This window comes from Neovison vison, chromosome 5, assembly GCF_020171115.1.
Source record: "Neovison vison isolate M4711 chromosome 5, ASM_NN_V1, whole genome shotgun sequence".
Taxonomy (NCBI): Eukaryota; Metazoa; Chordata; class Mammalia; order Carnivora; family Mustelidae; genus Neogale; species Neogale vison.
In genome coordinates this window covers 87,504,336-87,526,135 of record NC_058095.1, presented here as the reverse complement: position 1 = coordinate 87,526,135, position 21,800 = coordinate 87,504,336, and the positions used below count along the sequence as shown (strand labels likewise).

Here is a 21,800-nt window from a genome sequence, read left to right as displayed (position 1 = left end):
GGGCACTCACCATCCTGGCCTTCCTTGCCTGCTGTGTTCCAGCCACACTGAGCCTGCTTTTTTTTAAAGATTTTATTTATTTACTTGATAGACACAGCGAGAGAGGGAACACAGGCAGGGGGAATGGGAGAGGGAGAAGCAGGCTTCCCGCTGAGCAGGGAGCTCAGTGTGGGGCTCGATCCTAGGACACTTGGGATCATGACCTAAGGCAGATGCCTAATGACTAAGCCACCCAGGTGCCCTGTCCCCTTTTTCTACAATTAGTCCCTCTCTCCATCTCTCCCTCTCTCATGTACGCATCTGCGCCCACATCCACTGCTCTGTATCCTCCGGTGGTGGCTGTCCAGGTTGTTGGGCTGGGCCTGGCCTACCCCTGTTCCCTGAGTAGGAGAGAGCTTTGTGGTAACGTAGCTAACAGCAAAGGCTCTTCAGAGACCTGGGTTCACTCCTTGGTGTTCTAAGAAACGTCATTGATAATTTCTTCCTTCCTAGGAAAAATTGGGTACTGAGAGACATGTTTGTCATCTGAACTTGGCAGAAGATATCCTTGCCCTATTGGGCACAACAAGAATGTAAATGTAGCATTCTATTTAATATTATTTATTTTAATCTATTAATATATATTTAATATTAAAATGTTGGGGGACCTTGGTGGCTCATTCGGTTAAGTGTCTGCCTTGGGCTCGGGTCATGATCTCAAGGTCTTGGGATCAACTCCCACAGCGGGCTCCCTGCTTAGCAGGAAATCTGCTTCTCCTCTCCCTCTGCCCATCCTACCCCCCAACCTGTGTAGGTGCCGTCTCTTTCTCTCTCTCTCTCAAATAAATAAAATCTTTTAAAAAATATTAAAATGTCATATACACATTTTTTAAATAATTGAGGTATGATTGATATGTGACATATTAACTTAGGGTATATAACATAATGATTCAATATCTGTATATATTGCAAAACGATTGTCACAGTGAATCTAGTTAACATCCATTACCATGCATAGTTACAAAATTTTCTTTTTTGATGAAAACTTTAGGATCTACTCTCCTAGCAGCTTTCAAAGATGCAATACAGTATGTATTATTAAGTAGTCACCATGCTTATGTATTACATGCCCAGGACTTACTTATTTTGTAACTGGAAGTTTATACCTTTTGACCCCTTTACCCATTTCACCCATTCCCCACACTTCACCTCTGAAAACTGCCTGTATCTCCTCTGTAACTATGAGCTTGCTTTGGGTTTTTTTTTTTCTTTTTTTTTTTTTTAAGATTCTACATATAAGTGAGATCATACAGTATTTGTCATTCTCTAGCTCTTTTTTTATGGCTGAATAATATTCGTGTGTGGGGGGGGGCTGGGTGGGTGGGTGTGTAGACGTAGATATAGATACCACATTTTCTTTATCCATTCATCCATCAGTGGACACTTAAGCTTCCATGTCTTGGCTGTTGTAAATAATGCTGGAACAAACATGGGGATGGAAATATCTTTTCGAGTTAGTATTTTTATTTCCTTTGGATAAATACCCAAAAGTGGAATTGCTGGATCATACAGTATTCTTATTTTTAATTTTTTGAGGTAGCTCCATACTGTTTTCCAAAGTGGCTATATCAGTTTACATTCCCACCAACAGTGCATGAGGGTTCCCTTTTTCCAGATTATTGCCAAACAGATAGATTTTTTTAACATAAAATTTATACCACTATTTGGCAATGTTTGTCACCACTATTTTGGAAATGCAGTGTCTCACTGTCAGCAACATAGAATTAAGAAAAAAATTATATCTGCTAGTCATAGCCAAGTTTGAAACAAAATGAGTGGGTTTGAAAGCATTGATGGAGGAGTACCTGGCTGGCTTAGTCAGCAGAGCATGCAGTTCTTAATCTCAGCGTTATGAGTTAATGCCCCACATTTGGTGTGAAGCCTACTTAAAATAAAAATAAAAATAAAGCATTGTTGGAAAATGAAGATTGTTACAGAGCTTCCAAGTCTTTGGAGATGTGAATTAAAAGTTGACTGCCCAATATATATTCATCTCAAAGTTATACTGTAACTGTTTCTGAAAAATACATAAAAACTTAATAGTGAATTTCAGTTTTCACTACCATGTTTCATAACTAAGATACTTATACATTTGGGGTGCCTGGGTGGCTCAGTGGGCTAAGCCACTGCCTTCGGCTCAGGTCATGATCTCAGAGTCCTGGAATCGAGCCCCGCATCGGGCTCTCTGCTCTGCAGGGAGCCTGCTTCCTCCTGCCTCTCTGCCTGCTTTGATCTCTGTCTGTCAAATAAATAAATAAAATCTTTTAAAAAAAAAGATACTTACACATTTTAATAAATTATGCTATATTACCTGACTATCTTCGAAGAGTTCTTACAAAAGTAGCAGATTACTGTTTTCTTTGATCAGCCTATAGCTTTCTAGATATTCCCATTTACTTGATACATAAAAAAAAAATAAATAACCACAGGGAAGAGAGCTCTGTGTACACTGCATCGAAACGCCCGTTCTGCTTGATACTTACGGGCTGACCATCCCCAACAAAGTGAGACAGAGGTAGTTCTGAGGGCCCAGAACACACCGAAAAACCAAAAACAGTTACTCATTTAAAAAGCAAGGAAAACGAACTTCAAGTTCTGTGACAAAAGCATGGGCTAGTGAAGTAGGTCCATGTGCTGTTTTCAGGTAGGACTCTCATAGACAGGGGCAGAACTTGACAGGCAGCATTTGTCCGGAAGTGAAGAACAGCCAGTCTTCCCACGTATTTGGTGGACTTAATTTCAAGAGCCGGGATTGGCTTGGAGCCCAGTAGGAGAAATCTGTTTGTCCAGAACCGTGTTTAAGCTGTTCATGCTTCAGCTTCGAGGACTCTGGTTTATCTTTTGGCTGGCTTGATGCCCAGTCCCAGCACAGGCTAGTCCTTCATAAACTCAAGCCCATCACAGTATGTATGCTTTGGTAGCAGACAGTTCTTCATAGAGTGGAACCTGTCATCTACTTGCACTTTTCAAAGGATGTATACAGTGGGTATTGGAGACCAGGGACGGGTACCAGTATCTTTGATAAAAGCATGCACATCTCGGGCACAGTTTTCTTTTGCTCATTAATAACATCCCTATGCCTTGCTTACAGACCACTGGCTCCATCCCTATGCCTTGCTTACAGACCACTGGCCCCATCACTGTCTTGCTATGATTTTTCTTCCTCAGGCATCAATGGGTTGAGGCAGACATTGAATCTTTTCCTTTATGGAGACTTTTTTTCCTCTAAAGGTAGAATTCCCATCAAGAGTGTGAATTAAAACTCAAAATTACCTCCTGTCCTAATTCTCCTTACCACTGGGTAATGCTCCTCTAGGAGCCAAAGACAAATGGCAGGTGACCTTTTGCTTACCTTATCTTTAGTATCTATCTACCAGTGTCCCTGTTAGACGTCAATAGAAGTTCATAGTTAAGTTTGCAGTCGAACTCCCAAGCTTTGGCAAGTCCTTCTTCCTGGACTCTTGTCCTGACCTCTGAGCCTGTCTTAAAAGGAAGAGAAAGCCGCAGGAGAAAGCCTGAGGTTGGTGCCATCCTGGCCAGCCTGAGCTCTCCCCAACAGAGGGAGCCAAGAAGGCTGGCTTTGGGTCTCTTAGTATCTATTCAATTATCTACTCTGTCAAGGTCAGGTTATGTTCTAAGTTTTCTCTGTATAATCTTGTCCTCTTAGCCAGAAACTTTGTTGATCTGTCTTCTGCCTGAGTTCAGCCCTACCCTCCCATCTGGCATTCTTCAGCTCATTCTTGAAAAGTGTGTGCTCTTAGTGATAGGCTTTCTTTTGTGCTGGGAAAATATGGACCTGTACGTACTCAAGAAGTCAAACCCATGGCTGATGGTTACCAGAATTTTCCCTAGAATTCTGTCTTCTGAGGGGCCAACATCATTGCTTCCTGTGGATCACACAATTTCTGTGCTGCCAGAGGCTTCTTGCTTCCCTAAGCACTCAGAACACTGGAAGTGATGATCTGCATTTCCTTCAGCAGTAGAGGTTGTTTTAGAGACTTGATAAAAGTGAGGCATATGATAACTCCGTGTGCATTGTGTGTATACTTATTTTTTTGCTGAATTTTACCAGCCACATTTTAGAGTACCTGTTGTCCGTCATAAGAGCAGGGATGTCTTGTGTGTTGGAGAGAAGGGGCCAGAGCCGATTCTGGCTTGTGAAGATCTTGCTCAATCTCTGTTGGGCTTTGGCTCTCACTCTTTGGATCAGGATTCTGCTGGATTATTCCCTGTGCTGCTGGAGCCAAAGGGCTTCCTGCCAGAGCACAGGGATGCCTGCAGATTGGAGACTGGGGCTGGGAAGCTCAGTACAGTGCTGATTTCCTAAGCCCAGACTGTGGGCTGTATGCACTTGTAAGTGCATGCCCATGCACACATGTGGTTGGAACCCAGGAGTTCTCCCTTGCAGACATGACATTGAACAGCATGTGCGCTGTTAAAGATTCATTTGCCCAGGGGCCCCTTGCTGGCTCAGTTGGTAGAGCATGCAACTCTTGATCTCAGCATTTTGAGTTTAAGCCCCATATTAGACATAGAGCTTACTTAAGAAAAAAAAAGATTCATTTGCCTATTCTTTCCTGAAGCACTTTAAAGTGGTTTTGTATATTTACTTTTTTTATTACTTTCATTGCTAAAAAAAATAGTTTATTTTTCTCAACAAGAGATTGGGTTTAATTACTGTAACAAGTCATACCCAAGGGTTAGGTCCTCCTTTAAGAGAACAAAAACGTTTAGAGATAAAATAATAATTTTGTAGTCAAATATTAACCCAACCAAGTATCTATTTGAGGGCCAAAAGAGTTGCAAGACTGTGTAGAAAGGCAGTACTACTTACTGCTGAATATGCAGCCAAATTATGATAATGCAAAGTTTTAAGATAAATAGGTAATCATACGTTTTTCCCCAGATTACATACTGCAGAAAAACATGAGACAGTTATCAATTGTCTATTGTTGTGTAACAAACCATCCCGGAACATTTGGTGGCTGCAAAATCACAGTAATTTATTATTTGTGGTGATCCTCTGCATTGGCTGGCCTCTCCTGGACAGTTCTTCTGCTCCATGTGACATCTGCTGGGGTTCTTTATGGCTTATTCCACTGGGAGCTGAGCTGGGGGTTTAGCATCAAAGATGGCATCACCCACAAGCCAGAACTGAAGCGGGGCAGGCTGGAACTGCTGAGGCTGGCTGGGTCTCTCTTAAGTCACACAGGGAGCCAAAGAGTAAAGATGGAAGCAGCCAGGCCTCTTGAAGGCTAGGCAAGGCACAGAACGGGCACAGTTTCACTTGTGGTTCATTCCACTGGAGCAGATCCCAGGCCAGCCATGACTGAAGGGGTGGGGCGATAGACTCCACCATCCTCTGGGAGCTGCAGCCTGTTACAAGGGATGGAGGAGTTGGTCCTCATTTTTGGACACAGGCACACATGAGTAGAAAGAGAGGATCTGGGACCCCTGAAACCATATGTGTGTATGAAAACTAAGAGGGAATTTTGCTGTACTAAGTTTCCATGGAATGTGCATACCTCTCTTCACCTACCTTGACAGTGGCAAAAGTAAAAATCTTTAGCAGTTTAGCAAATATCCCTCAATATCATGGTATTTTAGAGGGATTACCTTGAGAAATCTTGCTCTCTCATTGGACTCCACTGTGATCTGAATAGTTTATTACCTGCTCACAATGATGATGCTAGATAATACAGGTAGTTTTATTCTAATGGAATGCGGCATGTTCATCAATAAGTACTCTTACTGTGTTACTGTCTTTAACAAAAAGAAATCATGGGTAGTTCAATATAAAATCAAGTCAGATTCTTTTCTCATGTTCTAATTAAGCTCTTGTTCACAGATAATAATTAATTCGTACGTAGTTAAAGATACATAATGTTTTGTATGTAAGCATTTTTGCATGTTGCTTACACTATTGCAAGTTGCATGTTTTGTTCACTACTGCATATTTAGTATTGAGAACAGTAGTAGGTGCTTAGTAAATTTTTGCCAAGTGAAATAATTGTGGCCATAGAAAGTATTTTTATGGCTGTATTAGTATGTTCTGGGCAATACATTAATTATAATTAACATAATCATTCTATCATTGGATATTTAAGCTCCTTCCAACTCCTTTCCCACCTCCTTCTATTTAAGGGGCTGATTTATTATACCTAATTTGGATACCTCTTTGTACAAATTGATTTTTAAAATACTTTTTAAGTATTATTTTAAATTAGCCTGAAAGGGATACCTGGCTGGGCTCAGTCAGTAGAGCATGAGACTCCTTATCTGTCAGGACCATGAGTTTAAGCCCAATGTTGGTGGTAGAGATTTCTTTAAAAAAAAAAAAAAAACCAGGCTTAGAATAAATTTCAAGAAGTAAAATTATTTAATCAGGGTACAAGCAAATTTTATAACTATTGATACTTAATAACAAACATTTATCTTAAAGGAGTATGATAGTTTATATTGCCACCAAAAGTCTGGGATTGTTGAAGAGTTTCAACAACCCATTTGTCTTTATACTGTTTTATTTTATTTCGGTGCTAATAGTGATTATAAAATATTATTTTATTAGTGTTTCTTTGATCATTGGCAAGGTTGAAAATTTTCATGTTTAGTTTTAGGCCAGATTTATTCTTCATTCTCTTATCTACAGGTTACTCTAAGAAGTGGTTTTTTTCCTCCAAAGTACTGGGCTGTTACTATACCTACTCACAGCCACTTGCTGGGTAAATAAGGTGTAGGTCCAGTGGCTTCATCCAGCAAACCTTTCGGAGGCCGCCACGAGCTGTTGAAGTTGCTATGAGCCACTAATGTGCATTAGTAATTTTTTTTTCTGGCACACACCTTTAAAAGTCAGAGGTTGCGTCTGTTCGTCCAAGCCATTTTTGGAGCACACACACGAGGAAGTGCCTACAAGCCCACGTAGAGAGCTCTTCCTTCTGTCTGGGAACTGCGTGCAGAGCAGAGAGAATGGCAGGAGGCTGGTCTGCTGGGCTGGCTGGTGATTCACATCCAGTCGGCCCCAGGCCGGTGTTTCTGATTAAGGCTTGACAAACTGGCGGCAGGATGCACTGAAACACTGTGTTCCACACTGTTTCCAAAAGAACTCCTGGAAGCATTTGGTTGAGGGAACGCAGGGCGGCAGCAGCCCTTGCGACATGTGTGGGCTATGCGCACCGGGAGCCTCTCTCTGGGCCGTAGCTTTCCATGCACCCGGGCACCTCTCCTCTCAGGGCTGCTGCTCACCGTGGCTGCCCTTCCCAAATACGCTGCTGTTTGTTTCTTTTCCATCTTGGTGTTCTCTTCAGGAAATCTAGTCTTCTGGATCAGATTCCTTTTTAAGGTGAAAAAGAGGAGTACCACCCAATTACAAAGCTAGCTGTCCTGTCTTCCTTTTCCTGGACAGGCTGAGGAAGTGCCCATTGATTTGGGGATAGAAGGGAGGTGTTTGAGTCCCAGGACAGCAGTGCGCAGGTGGCTGGGGGTCTTGACCAGAGATGGGGTCTTCATCAAGGGATGGCCAGAGATTCTTTTCTTCCGTTCTGACTCTGAAATTAAGTTAATAGTGTGTATTGAGGACTGAGACATAGGCCCACATGGACCCAACAAGACCCGAGTTCTACATTTCTCATTTTGCAGCCAAAATTTGTAAGTGAAATGTTCAAATGTTGGGATATGGCTTTGCTATATTTGAAAAAAATGCTTCCTTACCAGGAAGGACCTCCATAGAAAATTCCTTCCTTCATACATAATAACTCTTCCCTGACTTTCAGTTATCTTAATCCTGCATCGATGCCCATAAAATAATCGAGCCTTATAGAGTGTGTGAACCCAGCTTTTGTCCTCTTATGGGTTATGACTCAAAAACTGTAGGCGCACCAGAGGCGACCGGTGCAAAAGTAATACCCCGATACGAGCGAGAGTGCCCTGCGTCTGGGGACCAGCATTAACTCGGAGACTGGTTGAAAGCACTCCAAAAGAGCAAAGGATCGCGGGGGCAAACTGTGGGAATCGGGGCGGCTAGGGACAGGGGCTTGAGTCCCCGGTCCCAGACGGCCTCCCCGGCGCGGAGGCAGAGAGAGTGCGGCGGGGAAACCGGCTCCTGGTCCCTAAGCCGCCAGCGTGCCCCAGAGCGCGGGGTTCCGGCTCCTGTGAGGGGATGGGAGCCGGTCTGCAGAACGCGCGCTAGCCCTACCACAAAGCCTGAGATGCGCGTGCACGTCGCTCCAGCTCTCCTGGGTTTCTAAGGCCCTGGGGCCTTTCTTGACCCGGGCCATTGTTTCAAAGTCTAAGCCTCGCGCCCGCGAAACTCTTCCCCGGACAGAGGCGCGCAAAAGCCCAGCCTGCGGCTTACGGACCAGCGCCCCGTTCTCAGTGCCCCAGACGCGCGCCCGACCCACAGCCGCCTCTGAAAAGAGGTGCGCGCAAGCCGGGCACTCCCAGCCCCGGCCAGCGGCAAAATCTCAGTGTGCGATCGCTGCTTGGAACCTCTCTGGCGGTCAGGAGCTCCCAGACAGCCGCCACTGCCTTGGCTTTGGGGACGAGCAAAAGATCCTGCGCCCCCAGGGTCTTTAACTTGGAACCTGCACTGCCAGCATCCAAGGGGGAATTTATTCAGCTTCTGCACCCAGACTGAGGCTTCTGAGACGGAGATCAGGAAGTGTTCCAGGGTGCACCTTGACTGCACCAGAGTTGATACATCCAGCTACATCTGTTCAGTCTTCTCCCACCAAAATGACTAGGAGGAGGAATGCCCAACAGAAGAAAAATACAGAGGATGGACCTTCCGCAACAGAGCTAACGGCTATCAACATAGACAATATGTCGGAAAGAGAATTCAGGCTAACAATTATCCAGGCAATAGCTAGGTTGGAGAAAGCCATGGATGACCAAACAGAATTGATTAGAGCCGAACTGAAAGCGACCAGACAGGATGTTCACAATGTTAGGGCGGAGCTTAAAGCTACCAGGGAGGAGGTCCACAATGCTCTCAATGAGTTCCAATCCAATCTAAACTCTCTCAAAGCTAGGGTAACTGAGACAGAAGATAGAATTAGTGATCTGGAAGACAAACAGATAGAGAGAAAGGATCAGGAGGAAGCCTGGAACAAACAGCTTAGATCCCACGAAAGCAGAATTAGGGAAATAAGTGATGCCATGAAGCGTTCCAACGTCAGAATTATTGGAATTCCTGAAGGGGAGGAGAAAGAAAGAAGTCTAGAAGATGTCGTGGAACAAGTCCTTCATGAAAACTTTCCGAATCTCGCGAATGAAACCAGCGTTCATGTACTAGAGGCTGAACGGTCTCCACCCAAGATTATACACTCCAAAAAAACATCACGACACCTGATAGTCAAATTGAGAAATTATAATTGTAGGTATAATCTCTTGAAAGCTGCCAGGGCAAAGAGGCTCCTTACTTACAGAGGGAAGCCCATCAGAATAACGTCAGACCTGTCCACAGAGACCTGGCAAGCCAGAAGAGGCTGGCAAGATATATTCAGGGCACTAAATGAGAAGAACATGCAGCCAAGAATACTTTATCCAGCAAGACTGACATTCAAAATGGATGGAGAGATAAAGAGTTTCCAAGACCGGCAAGACTTAAAAGACTATGCAACCACCAAGCCGATACTGCAGGAAATATTAAGGGGGGTTCTATAAAAGAGGAAAAATCCCAAGAATAGCATTGAACAGAAATATAGAGACAGTCTACAGAAAGAAAGACTTCAAAGGTAACTCGATGTCAATAAAAACGTATCTATCAATAATCACTCTCAATGTGAATGGCCTCAATGCACCCATAAAATGGCACAGGGTTGCAGATTGGATAAAACGACAGGACCCATCCATATGCTGTCTACAAGAGACCCATTTTGAACCTAAAGATACACGCAGACTGAAAGTGAAGGGGTGGAGAAGCATCTTTCATGCCAATGGGACTCAAAAGAAGGCTGGGGTAGCGATTCTCATATCAGATAAATTAGACTTCAAACTAAAGACTGTAGTCAGAGATACAGAAGGACACTACATAATCCTTAAAGGGACTATCCACCAAGATGATCTAACAATTGTAAATATCTATGCTCCCAATATGGGAGCAGCCAATTACTTAAGAAAACTGTTAATCAAGATAAAGAGTCATATTGATATGAATACACTAATCGTAGGTGATCTTAACACGCCTCTTTCAGAATTAGACAGATCATCGAAGCAGAAAATCAATAAAGAAACAAGAGCATTGAACGACACATTGGACCAGATGGACCTCATAGATATATACAGAACATTCCACCCTAAAACAGCAGAATACTCATTCTTCTCAAGTGCACACGGAACCTTCTCCAGAATAGACCACATACTGGGTCACAAATCAGGACTCAGCCGATACCAAAAGACTGAGATTATTCCCTGCATATTCTCAGATCACAATGCTTTGAAACTGGAGCTCAATCACAAGGAAAAGTTCCGAAGGAACTCAAACACCTGGAAGCTAAAGACCACCTTGCTTAAGAATGCTTGGATCAACCAGGAGATCAAAGAAGAACTGAAACAATTCATGGAAACCAATGAGAATGAAGACACTTCGGTCCAAAACCTATGGGATACAGCAAAGGCGGTCCTAAGGGGAAAATATATAGCCATCCAAGCCTGGCTCAAAAAAATTGAAAAATCCAGAACACACCAGCTGTCTCTACACCTTAAAGAACTGGAGGATCAACAACAAATCAAACCAACTCCACACATAAGAAGGGAAATCATCAAGATTAGAGCTGAGATCAATGAGGGAGAAACCAGAGATACAGTAGAATGTATCAATGAAACTAGAAGCTGGTTTTTTGAAAGAATCAATAAGATCGATAAGCCACTGGCTACACTAATCCAAAAGAAAAGAGAGAAATCCCAAATTCATAAAATTATGAATGAAAGGGGAGAGATCACAACTAACACCAAGGAAGTAGAAACAATCATCAGAAGTTACTACGAACAGTTATATGCCAATAAGCTTAGCAACCTTGATGAAATGGATGCATTCCTGGAAAAATATAAACTACCAAAATTGAACCAGGAAGAAATCGACAACCTGAATAGACCGATATCTAATAACGAGATTGAAGCAGTGATCAAAAATCTCCCAAAAAACAAGAGCCCAGGACCTGACGGATTCCCTGGGGAATTCTACCAAACCTTCCAAGAAGAAATAACACCTATTCTCCTGAAGCTGTTTCAAAAAATTGAAGCAGAAGGAAAACTTCCAGACTCTTTCTATGAAGCCAGCATTACCCTGATCCCCAAACCAGGCAGGGACCCTACGAAAAAGGAGAATTTCAGACCAATATCACTGATGAATATGGATGCTAAGATTCTCAACAAGATCCTAGCCAACAGGATCCAACAACACATTAAAAAGATTATCCACCATGATCAGGTGGGATTCATCCCTGGGCTACAAGGATGGTTCAACATTCGTAAATCAATCAATGTGATACAACAAATTAATAGGAGAAGAGAGAAGAACCACATGGTCCTCTCAATTGATGCAGAAAAAGCATTTGACAAAATCCAACATCCGTTCCTGATTAAAACGCTTCAAAGTATAGGGATAGAGGGAACATTCCTGAACCTCATCAAATCTATCTATGAAAGACCCACAGCAAATATCATCCTCAATGGGAAAAAGCTTGCAGCCTTCCCGTTGAGATCAGGAACAAGACAAGGATGCCCACTTTCACCACTCTTGTTCAACATAGTATTAGAAGTCCTAGCAACAGCAATCAGACAACAGAGAGAAATAAAAGGTATCCAAATTGGTAATGAAGAAGTCAAACTCTCTCTCTTCGCAGATGACATGATTCTTTATATGGAAAACCCAAAAGACTCCACCCCCAAACTACTAGAACTCATACAGCAATTCAGCAGCGTGGCAGGATACAAAGTCAATGTGCAGAAATCAGTGGCTTTCTTATACACTAACAAGGAAAATACAGAAAGGGAAATTAGAGAATCGATTCCATTTACTATAGCACCAAGAACCATAAGATACCTGGGAATAAACCTAACTAAAGAGGTAAAGGATCTATACTTGAGGAACTATAGAACACTCATGAAAGAAATTGAAGAAGACACAAAAAGATGGAAGACCATTCCATGCTCTTGGATCGGAAGAATAAACATCGTTAAAATGTCTATACTGCCTAGAGCAATCTATACTTTTAATGCCATTCCGATCAAAATTCCACCAGCATTCTTCAAAGAGCTGGAGCAAATAATCCAAAAATTTGTATGGAATCAGAAGAGACCCCGAATCGCTAAGGAAACGTTGAAAAACAAAAATAAAGCTGGCGGCATCACCTTACCTGATTTCAAGCTTTATTACAAAGCTGTGATCACCAAGACAGCATGGTACTGGCATAAAAACAGACACATAGACCAGTGGAACAGAGTAGAGAGCCCTGATATGGACCCTCAACTCTATGGTCAATTAATCTTCGACAAAACAGGAAAAAATATACAGTGGAAAAAAGACAGTCTCTTCAATAAATGGTGCTGGGAAAACTGGACAGCTATATGTAGAAGAATGAAACTCGACCATTCTCTTACACCGTACACAAAGATCAACTCAAAATGGATAAAAGACCTCAACGTGAGACAGGAATCTATCAGAATCTTAGAGGAGAACATAGGCAGTAATCTCTTCGATATCAGCCACAGCAACTTCTTTCAAGATACGTCTCCAAAGGCAAAGGAAACAAAAGCGAAAATAGACTTCTGGGACTTCATCAAAATCAAAAGCTTCTGCACAGCAAAGGAAACAGTCAAAAAAACAAAGAGGCAACCCACGGAATGGGAGAAGATATTTGCAAATGACAGTACAGACAAAAGGTTGATATCCAGGATCTATAATGAACTCCTCAAACTCAACCCACACGAAACAGACAAACACATCAAAAAATGGGCAGAAGATATGAACAGACACTTCTCCAATCAAGAAATACAAATGGCTATCAGACACATGAAAAAATGCTCATCATCATTAGCCCTCAGGGAGATTCAAATTAAAACCACATTGAGATATCACCTTACACCAGTTAGAATGGCCAAAATTAACAAAACAGGAAACAACATGTGTTGGAGAGGATGTGGAGAAAGGGGAACCCTCTTACACTGTTGGTGGGAATGCAAGTTGGTGCAGCCTCTTTGGAGAACAGTGTGGAGATTCCTCAAGAAATTAAAAATAGAGCTTCCCTACGACCCTGCCATTGCACTCCTGGGTATTTACCCCAAAGACACAGATGTCGTGAAAAGAAGGGCCATCTGTACCCCAATGTTTATAGCAGCAATGGCCACAGTCGCCAAACTATGGAAAGAACCAAGATGCCCTTCAACGGATGAATGGATAAGGAAGATGTGGTCCATATACACTATGGAGTATTATGCCTCCATCAGAAAGGACGAATATCCAACTTTTGTAGCAACATGGACGGGACTGGAAGAGATTATGCTGAGTGAAATCAGTCAAGCAGAGAGAGTCAATTATCATATGGTTTCACTCATTTGTGGAGCATAACCAATAGCATGGAGGACAAGGGGCGTTAGAGAGTAGTAGGGAATTTGGGTAAATTGGAAGGGGAGGTGAACCATGAGAGACTATGGACTCTGAAAAACAGTCTGAGGGGTTTGAAGTGGCGGGGGGGTGGGAGGTTGGGGTACCAGGTGGTGGGTATTATAGAGGGCACAGCTTGCATGGAGCACTGGGTGTGGTGAAAAAATAATGAATACTGTTTTTCTGAAAATAAATAAATTGGGAAAAAAAAAAAGAAAACCCACAAGAATGGGAGAAGATATTTGCAAAGCAATAAAGGATTAGTATCCAGAAAAAAAAAAAAAAAAAAAAAAAAAAAAAAAAAACTGTAGGCGCAAACTAGGTTTGCTACAGCTCTGTACTGGAGGACCTGTGAGTGGTGGAGAAAATGTACCCATTTGAGGGTGATCATGTCAGGAGAGCAAAGGCGGGTGGGGCACATCCCTGGCCAGACCACAGCCTTTTCCCCAGACTGGGTATTGTTGGCATCAAGAGCCCTCGCACCTGGAGAAGTAGCACAGCTGATTGCTGGGCCTCCTCGTGCTGTTCGGTGGGCTTCCTGTCGTGTTGGGGCTGCAGGGCCGGCAGGGCAGGCTCTGGGAGCCCTGCAGCAGCTGGCAGGGCTGCTGGGTAGGAAGCTTACTGAGGGGCAGGATCCCGACTAGGCAGAGGGGATTGTTAGGTGAAATGGACCTACAGTGGAGGAGTGGCTGGTCTTGGTGAATGCTTTGAAATTGGGGTGAGGAGCAGCTCAAGTCTGCCAGAACAGCGGAAGGGCAGTTTGGTTCCATGCCCTACACATCAGCCACTTGGCCATTTTGTTAAACTGCCTCACTGCAGTCCCTTTCATAGCAGACAAGATATGGGGAAATCCCATTTTCCAGAATTTATTTTAACAAGAACCAGTTTTAAGTTCTCAACAGTTTATTGATAAAATATAAAAGGAGAAATCTCTTGGGAGAAATACCTAAAGTGGAAGGCTCTTGCCTTCAGAGCATCAAGCATCTTCTACTACTCTAGTCTAGGTAAAGCTGAGAAAAAGTGCTTCTAGATTGGATGTGGGATGTGAAGGAAATCTCAGTCAGGATGCTTCCAAGGCTGGGAGAATGGCACTGTTGTTTACTGAATGGGAAGACTGGAACAGGTGGGTGGGTTTGCACAGGTGGAGTCATTGCCGGAGGTGGCACAGAGCAGTCACCAAGGAAGTGAGTTTGAACCCTGGAGGCAGCTTGTACCAGACCTAGCACAGCTCATGCAGTAGCTTCAACCCCAGCACGCCGGGCTGTGTGAAAGAGAAGGCTGGCTTATAGACACGGTGCCTGAGTCCCTAGTGGATAAGCATAACTTTTGTATGAGCTATTAAGCAATCCTAACTGAAGCTTTCTGGAGTGCTTTAGGAGAATGAGTTGTACATAATATTTTCTTGGTGCATGTTGCTAGGTGGCATAAAGTTATCAGTCTTTTTAACCTATTGTATTGCTCAGTTTTAGACCGTTGATAATTAGTAAGTGGTAAGCAATATAGGAGACACATGGTAGTATAGCTTGAAGATTTTGTGAACTTCTATAGAAGAGGCTTTCCTGAAGAATGGCCCAGGTATGCAAATTAGGTACTAAAGGAAAACTTGGGGAAATAGTTTGATTTTTGTGTTCAGTATGCGTTTTACTTTTCCTTTAGCCTGTGGTTGGGTACAGCCCTTGTTTGTGCTTTATCTCCACCTTCCCACACAGCAGGAGGCAACCTGCGTGAGAACCCAGAGCACCTCATCCTGCCTCCCCACTTCCTGGACTCCCCAGAGGCACCCCTTTCCTCCTTTGTGGCTCTCCCGCCAGAGTCCCATTCAGTCATTCTGTCACTCAGCCAGCTCTTTCTAGTGTCAGATTCCTGACCATCCTTCTTAGGGCAACTTGTTCACTTCAGGGCACGGCCACCCAACCCTGTTGCCATTTTAGCACCCACGGAACGGAGTAATATTTATGGGGCAGCCCTAGGTGAACTGGAAGAGGTTGGAGGTGTCCATTGAGACTTGGTGAAAAGAATTCATTACCGTTCTAGTTATAATTGTGGTAGGAAAAATGAAGTATAAAGTATTAGAAAGATTAAATACTGAATCTGTATCAAATCTGTCTGCAAACATAATCTTTATGTTTGTCACCAGAGACGCTTGAAGTACCTCTGTGAACTATAAGAGCAAACCCTTAAATGGTGTTGAAACATGTCATTATCTCTTCTAATCTGTGGGGCGCCCTCTTACCTTCTTTCACAGGGAGGAAATAAATGCTCAAAGTAGGTAAATAACTGGCTGGCTAAAGGTTACACAGCTGCTACGTGGCAGAAGGCAGGAGTGAAGCCAGGCCGCATGGCTCCATGCTCCACGTCGAGGCTCTGTAGTGCGCTGCCACCCTGCTGCCTGCTCAGGAGCAGGTTTTATGCTTGGAATGGCCCTGCACAATTCTCGATCAGGACGTTGAACTGACTGACGGTGGGTGAGCGCTTGAGAAAGGAGGGCCTCAGCTTAGCTCTAGGCCTCGATGCCCGGTATTCGCTTCATCCCCCTCCATCTGCTGGTGCCAGCCTCTTGCCATCCCCCTGACTGTCTGTGCACTTGTCTCTTTGCCTGTGCACAGGCTTTTCGCCCAGCCGGAGGGCACCGGCCCCCTTTCCAGTCGTCCTTGTCCTGACACGGCTGTGAGCACCTTTGCCACTCTCTGCTCATGCCTGGCATGTGGTGTGCGGCCCGTGGCGGTCACTAGTGAGCATAGAATTGTGGACTCTTTCCTCTCTCTCAGTCTCTCATCCCTGGGGCAGCTTGTCCAGAAGAGGTGCCGCCAAATTGCCTGTGAGCTTTTGCTCCTTGGGGCCGACTAGGAAGCTGTGGGTGAACGCTGAAGTGTTTCCAGGGCCTTTGGTGGGATCTCTTTTCCAGGGAGCAGTCGCCTGTCTTGTCTCTGTCACCCTCTAGCCTTCTCTAATAGGAGGGAAACCTTGGAGCTGAGCCAGCTGCACCACAAGACATACTGTGTGGGGTCTGCGGAGAGTCTAGCAGACAGCAGTATGGGCTCCTATGGGCAGCAGGTGGCAGGACAGCTTCCTACAAGTTGGGGAGAATGTGGGAAATGAAGCTTCAGTGACTTTCTGGGACAGGCTTAAGGTCATCATTTGTCAGCTCCCACATTAGGTTTCATTAGAAATTAGATAATTTATAATTGTTTCCGTTTTTACTTTTATTTTCATCAAAACCAAGTAGTTTCCATTGAAATTTTACAGTGAAGATTGGGTTCATGATTAGCTTTGACCATATCAGCTCCTGCTCATCTTTGCTTCCACGCTGTGAGCTATGAGCAGCCACTGTTTGGCCATGTCTGTATCTCTGAGCTTCCCAGGTTCGAATTTCGGATAGAAAGTCACCCTTCTGTTAAGTGCAAACCTCTGTAATAGGTACTTTTAGTTGTTGTTAATTGCATCTTGGGGTGTATTTTTTTTTCCTCCCAGTCATTTTTATTATGAATTTGATAATGGGCTGATCAGTAGTTTGTTTCTTCATCAGTCCATTGAAAACTGAAGAGCAGTTTTGTGAAATGGGGATTTGAGATGAGACAGGGAGTGGGATGGAAGGCGCCAATGGACAGACAGACACAGTTGGGGTCTGGGGATGGATGTTGAAGTCTGGATCCCCTGACTGGTCTGGGGACTGGGGTCCCCTGTTCACTCCCACTGCCATGCAGCTGCCCCTGGTTGGGGGCCCCTCTGCCCTCCTAGGGCCTGGTTCATCCCTCATTGTTTCCCTTGAACTCCATGGAAGCCCTGTCCTGCAACAAAGGAGGGTGGGAGGGACAGGTGGCCCACCAGATCTCAGAGCCCAGATTCCTCTCAGATCTGCCTTGGAGGGCAAGGCTGCCCATGGAGCATTTCCATGGAAGGTATACACTGAAAAAAAGCTGTGTGGGAAGAAGTGATACTGTTAGTCAGGTCTCAGGAATGGTTGGAAGATGATCACTTTGTTTTCACAGCTCCTGTGAATGAGGTGGTCCTTGTGGGGGATGGGGGGCCTTGTCACCGCCTGGGCCCCACACATGCCACATCACTTTAACTTTGGCCTTATTAGGTCACCCCTTTTCTCCCTTGGTTTTTGTTTTGTTTTCCTTTTCTCTATTACAGTTGTGATAGGCCTTTTTAGTTTTATTCCAAAGACACTTATTACTGAAGGTACTAAGGAAATCAAAATTAGCGAGACATTGCTTCTGTGCTCGTTGGGCTGCTACACTAGTAGGGGAGACTTGAGATGCCCCGGGACAGATCAGTAATAGATGGGAGTACAAGGTACAGAGGAGCATATGTGTGTGGGTGGTGGGGAGTGCAGGGGTGGTACAGGGACGGGTAAGAGGAAGAGACAGTCCAGAGGGAGACAGGACATGACTACCGGAGAAAGGGGCAGGGGGACTGCATGTACTAGCCCGTGCAGCATGCATATAGATATGCCAGTGTCCAAGCACATACCATCCAGGAAAAGTACCTAAGCTCTGGGGCAGAAGTTGGGCATTCTTGGGTACATTAGAAATACTGTGTATAATGACAGACTTGGCTCCACCATCATCGCTGACCTGTGCCAGGAGGGGCATCTGACCTTTGGGAGCACCTGGACACCCTGTGGGGATGCGGGAGGCAGCGGCTGCTGCCCTTCCTCTCTTGGCACTTCTCCCCAAGCAGGTTCCAACCTACTTCCCGGGGTGACAGTCCAAGCTGCTGGCTTGGTGTCTGAGAGCCAGAGTCATGTGGGGCTTTAGCGAGGTCACACGCAGCAGCCATGCAGGGAGCAGGGTATGCTGTTGGACGGGCTTAGCACTGGCTGACGCCTGCTTGGGTCTGTGCGCAGTCCACGGCAGATGGGGCGGGTGGATGAGAGGCAGCGTGCGTGTTCCCGTGGATTTAGAAATGATCCTGGATTTCCTTCAGCTGTAAAACCTAGCTGCACATGTGTGTATATAGCATCTTCTGAGAGTTAACGTATACAAACCACTTATTTTCCAAATGAGGATGAGGAACACACAGGGCAAGACTCTCCTGACCTGGATTATTTGATGGTTTTTAATGAACAGGTTGCCTCGTTAGCATGGGTTAGGTTTTATGATTTGAGGCGTTGCTATGAACAGTCATTATTTGTGGTCTCCTGTTCATTTTTCTTGGTTAAGTTCCTAGATTCAAAGCACAATAAACGTATAAACCTGAAATCATGGGTACCCAGTAAACTGGGAGAGTTTGAGAATGTGGTGGTCTGTCAGAGAGTCTACATTCTTCTGCCGTTCGGCAGGTGCTGAGGGAGTGAGCGTGTCTGGCAGTTCACCCTGGAGAAGACGGGAGCTGGTGGTCATGTTTCAGACAGAGCAGACACCCGTGGTTAGGGTCAGCCCCCTCGGGCACGTATTTTAAGTGGGTGCCAAAAGCTCCAGGGTGATCCTGATAAGATGCGGCCTTATACCGTGTTTTCCTCCGAGCTGTCGAGAGTTCTCTGCAGACATGATCTCATCGCATAACATAGCTGTGAAGTCGGGAGGTTGAAGCATTACCTCCTGTCTGCAGGTGAGGCATCGCTGTGTTCACTTCTGCACTTTTCTCAACAGCCCCACCAGATTTGACACACTTGCCATTTCTGTCCGTCCAAGCTCTGCTTTCAAAACACAGCTCTGTTCTTAACTACTGTTTCTCCCTCTGCCTCATAAATGCCTCTCCGTGTTCTCCCAAACCCCTGCCCCCGCCATGCCCTGCCTCCTGCACCTACCACGTCCCCACCCATCCATCTCAGGCCATCCGTGCCTGCCCCCTGCCCCAATCATCTTGTCACGTCTCTTGGTGTCACCAAGAATATAGACACAGGTAGCAGCCAGTGTGCTTTGTCCTGCCATGAAGCGGGGATATGGCCAGGAAAGGAAAACTGGATTTTAGTATTACATAATCAGAGGGATATTGGGCGCTGAATTTGTTCCAATTGCTGCATTAGGTGGGTGGATACAGCCACAAGTGAGGTGAAATTCAGGCCCCACCAGGTTCTCCCAGTCCCAGAGAAGGACACATGGACAGACAGATTGGTCTGATGAAGGTCATTGGTAGGTGATGCCCTGTCCCAGGGCTGGCAGGAGCATAGTGGTCAGCTCTGAGTTAGCCTGGAAAAGCACTTGGTTGAGTTAGCCTGGAAAAGCACTTGGTTGAAAAGCCAGGGAGATCAGTTCCTTCTCAGTGTCTGGGATGAGTTCTGATTCTCCAGAGTGGCCCTTAGCTAGCACAGCCACTGTCTTTCTGCCCGGAACAGCCCTGAGCTTCCTTTTCGTCATCCTGGGATCTTCCTGCACCCTCACTCCTGTTCTCCTCCTGCCTGAGCCATGGGATCTCCTTTGCATTGCTTTCCTACCCCTTATGCCTTTGGACCCCCTCTTGTCTCTTGTCACCACCCCTTCTGCCTTTTGTTGCTCCTCCCTACTTGCCTGCCCCTCCAACTTCACAGTGCTCTGTGTTCCCTCCCACAAATTCCCCATTTGCTGCCTCAGCCTGTTCCATTATTGTCTCGAGGAGGCCAGCCTCTGCCATCCTTCCTGTGCGCCCACAGCTCTACTGAGCCAACCAACAGGCACCTTGTCCCTGCCTGTCTCCCACCCGCTCTGGCCTATGTGATCTCTCTGACCTCGGAATGCCTCCAGCTCTGCTTATCATCTCTCTACCCCAAACTGATCTTCTCATTGCCCCATGTCCCCGATTGGAAAGCCTCTGTAACTGGTACAGTCTGGCCCCAACCTTAGCTCCCTCTCTGCTGTCTCTCATGTCCCTGTTTGTTGCCTGCCACTCAGCTCATCCTCTGTCCCCCTGGCCTCTGCTCTGGCTGTTCCCCCTGCCAAGAATACCCCCCTGGACTCTCCATCTACCCAAATTCTGTGGGTCCTTGGGGAGCTAGCTGTGCCTTCATCTCTTCCACCAACAGTGTCTGGTGCCCCTCCCCACCAGCAGGAAGAATCCATCTCCTCTGACCCTTGTCCTTCATCCCTGACCTTTGCCCTCTGTGTCTCCTGTGGTGGTCCCCAGCTTATTTCTCTTGTTCATCCCACAAGCAGTTTTAGGGGGCTTGTCCTATGCTGGGCACTTCTCCGAGGGCTCCTTTAGGGCCTGGCTTCTCTTTCTCCCACAAGACCAGGAGCCCAAGTGCAAGTTCCAGCTACCATAGCCAGCTAAGGGCATTCAGCAAGCTCTTTATAAATGTCTCTGGTGACCCTCCCCTCCTCCTCTTTCTCCAAGTTAACCTGGGGGTCAGAGGAGGTTAAAGCCAACGTCTCTGACTTCAGCCATTCTTCACATTAAACTGTTCTAGTTTTAGGTTTGCCCACAAAGCAGAATCAGTGCAATCACAGAAGTCTTCTAAGAGAAGCAGAACTTAAGATTCTTCCAGGTCCACCATCAAAATTCCAGTGTGTTTGTGACGTATCCTAAATAGCCTATGGTTTAGTGTGTGGGAGCTTTTGTCACAAGGCACCTGAGGACAAGGAGCCAACTGTGCTCATTCTGAAACTTGTCTGCGGCACATTGCAGGACCCCAGCAGGCACAGAGGGGCAGATATCACAACAGTCCTGAGCATGATGGCAATGCAAGTCCTCGCGTGGCTTTGTTTTAAGATGACAGGCATTGATACCACCCACTGAAGCAGCCTTGTGCTTTCCTCCCAGGAGATGGCAGGCAGGGCTCTGAAGCAGACCGGGAGCCGGAGCATTGAAGCCGCTCTGGAGTACATCAGCAAGATGGGCTACCTGGACCCGAGGAACGAGCAGATTGTGCGAGTCATTAAGCAGACCTCGCCAGGTGAGCTCAGACCTGCAGCACTGTGAGGGATCGAAAAACACAACTCCACTTACAAAAAGGGAGGTCCAGTATGGCCCCGGCCAGCACATTATGTCTTGGCCCTTTGCCTCACTGCACTTAGTGGTGAGCTGGGCCTGCCTTGCTCTGCCTTCGGGCCCTGTGAGGGGAGGCAGCAGGTGGCCAATCACAGGACTTACCTGGGTCCTGAAATAGCCTGTGGTACTTCCTGTGGCGGGGGCGGGGGTGGGGGGGTGGGGGGGAGCGGGGGTTGCTTGTATATATGCTTTGTTCTGGGAAGATTAAAAAACCCACTGGATATTAAAGTTAGGCAACCCAGCAGAGTGA

At 45.6% G+C, this 21,800-nt stretch overlaps 1 protein-coding gene and 1 pseudogene across 1 annotated transcript in view; one reads left to right on the top strand and one right to left on the bottom strand.

Annotated features, from left to right (window-relative positions):
* Positions 1–21,800, bottom strand: part of LOC122906946 — a 441,004-nt pseudogene that overhangs the window by 181,759 nt on the left and 237,445 nt on the right.
* Positions 1–21,800, top strand: part of LOC122907409 (serine/threonine-protein kinase LATS2-like) — a 171,393-nt gene that overhangs the window by 137,978 nt on the left and 11,615 nt on the right. The window contains 1 exon segment of the mRNA XM_044250286.1: positions 21,323–21,455. Coding sequence (XP_044106221.1) covers positions 21,323–21,455 — 133 coding nt within the window.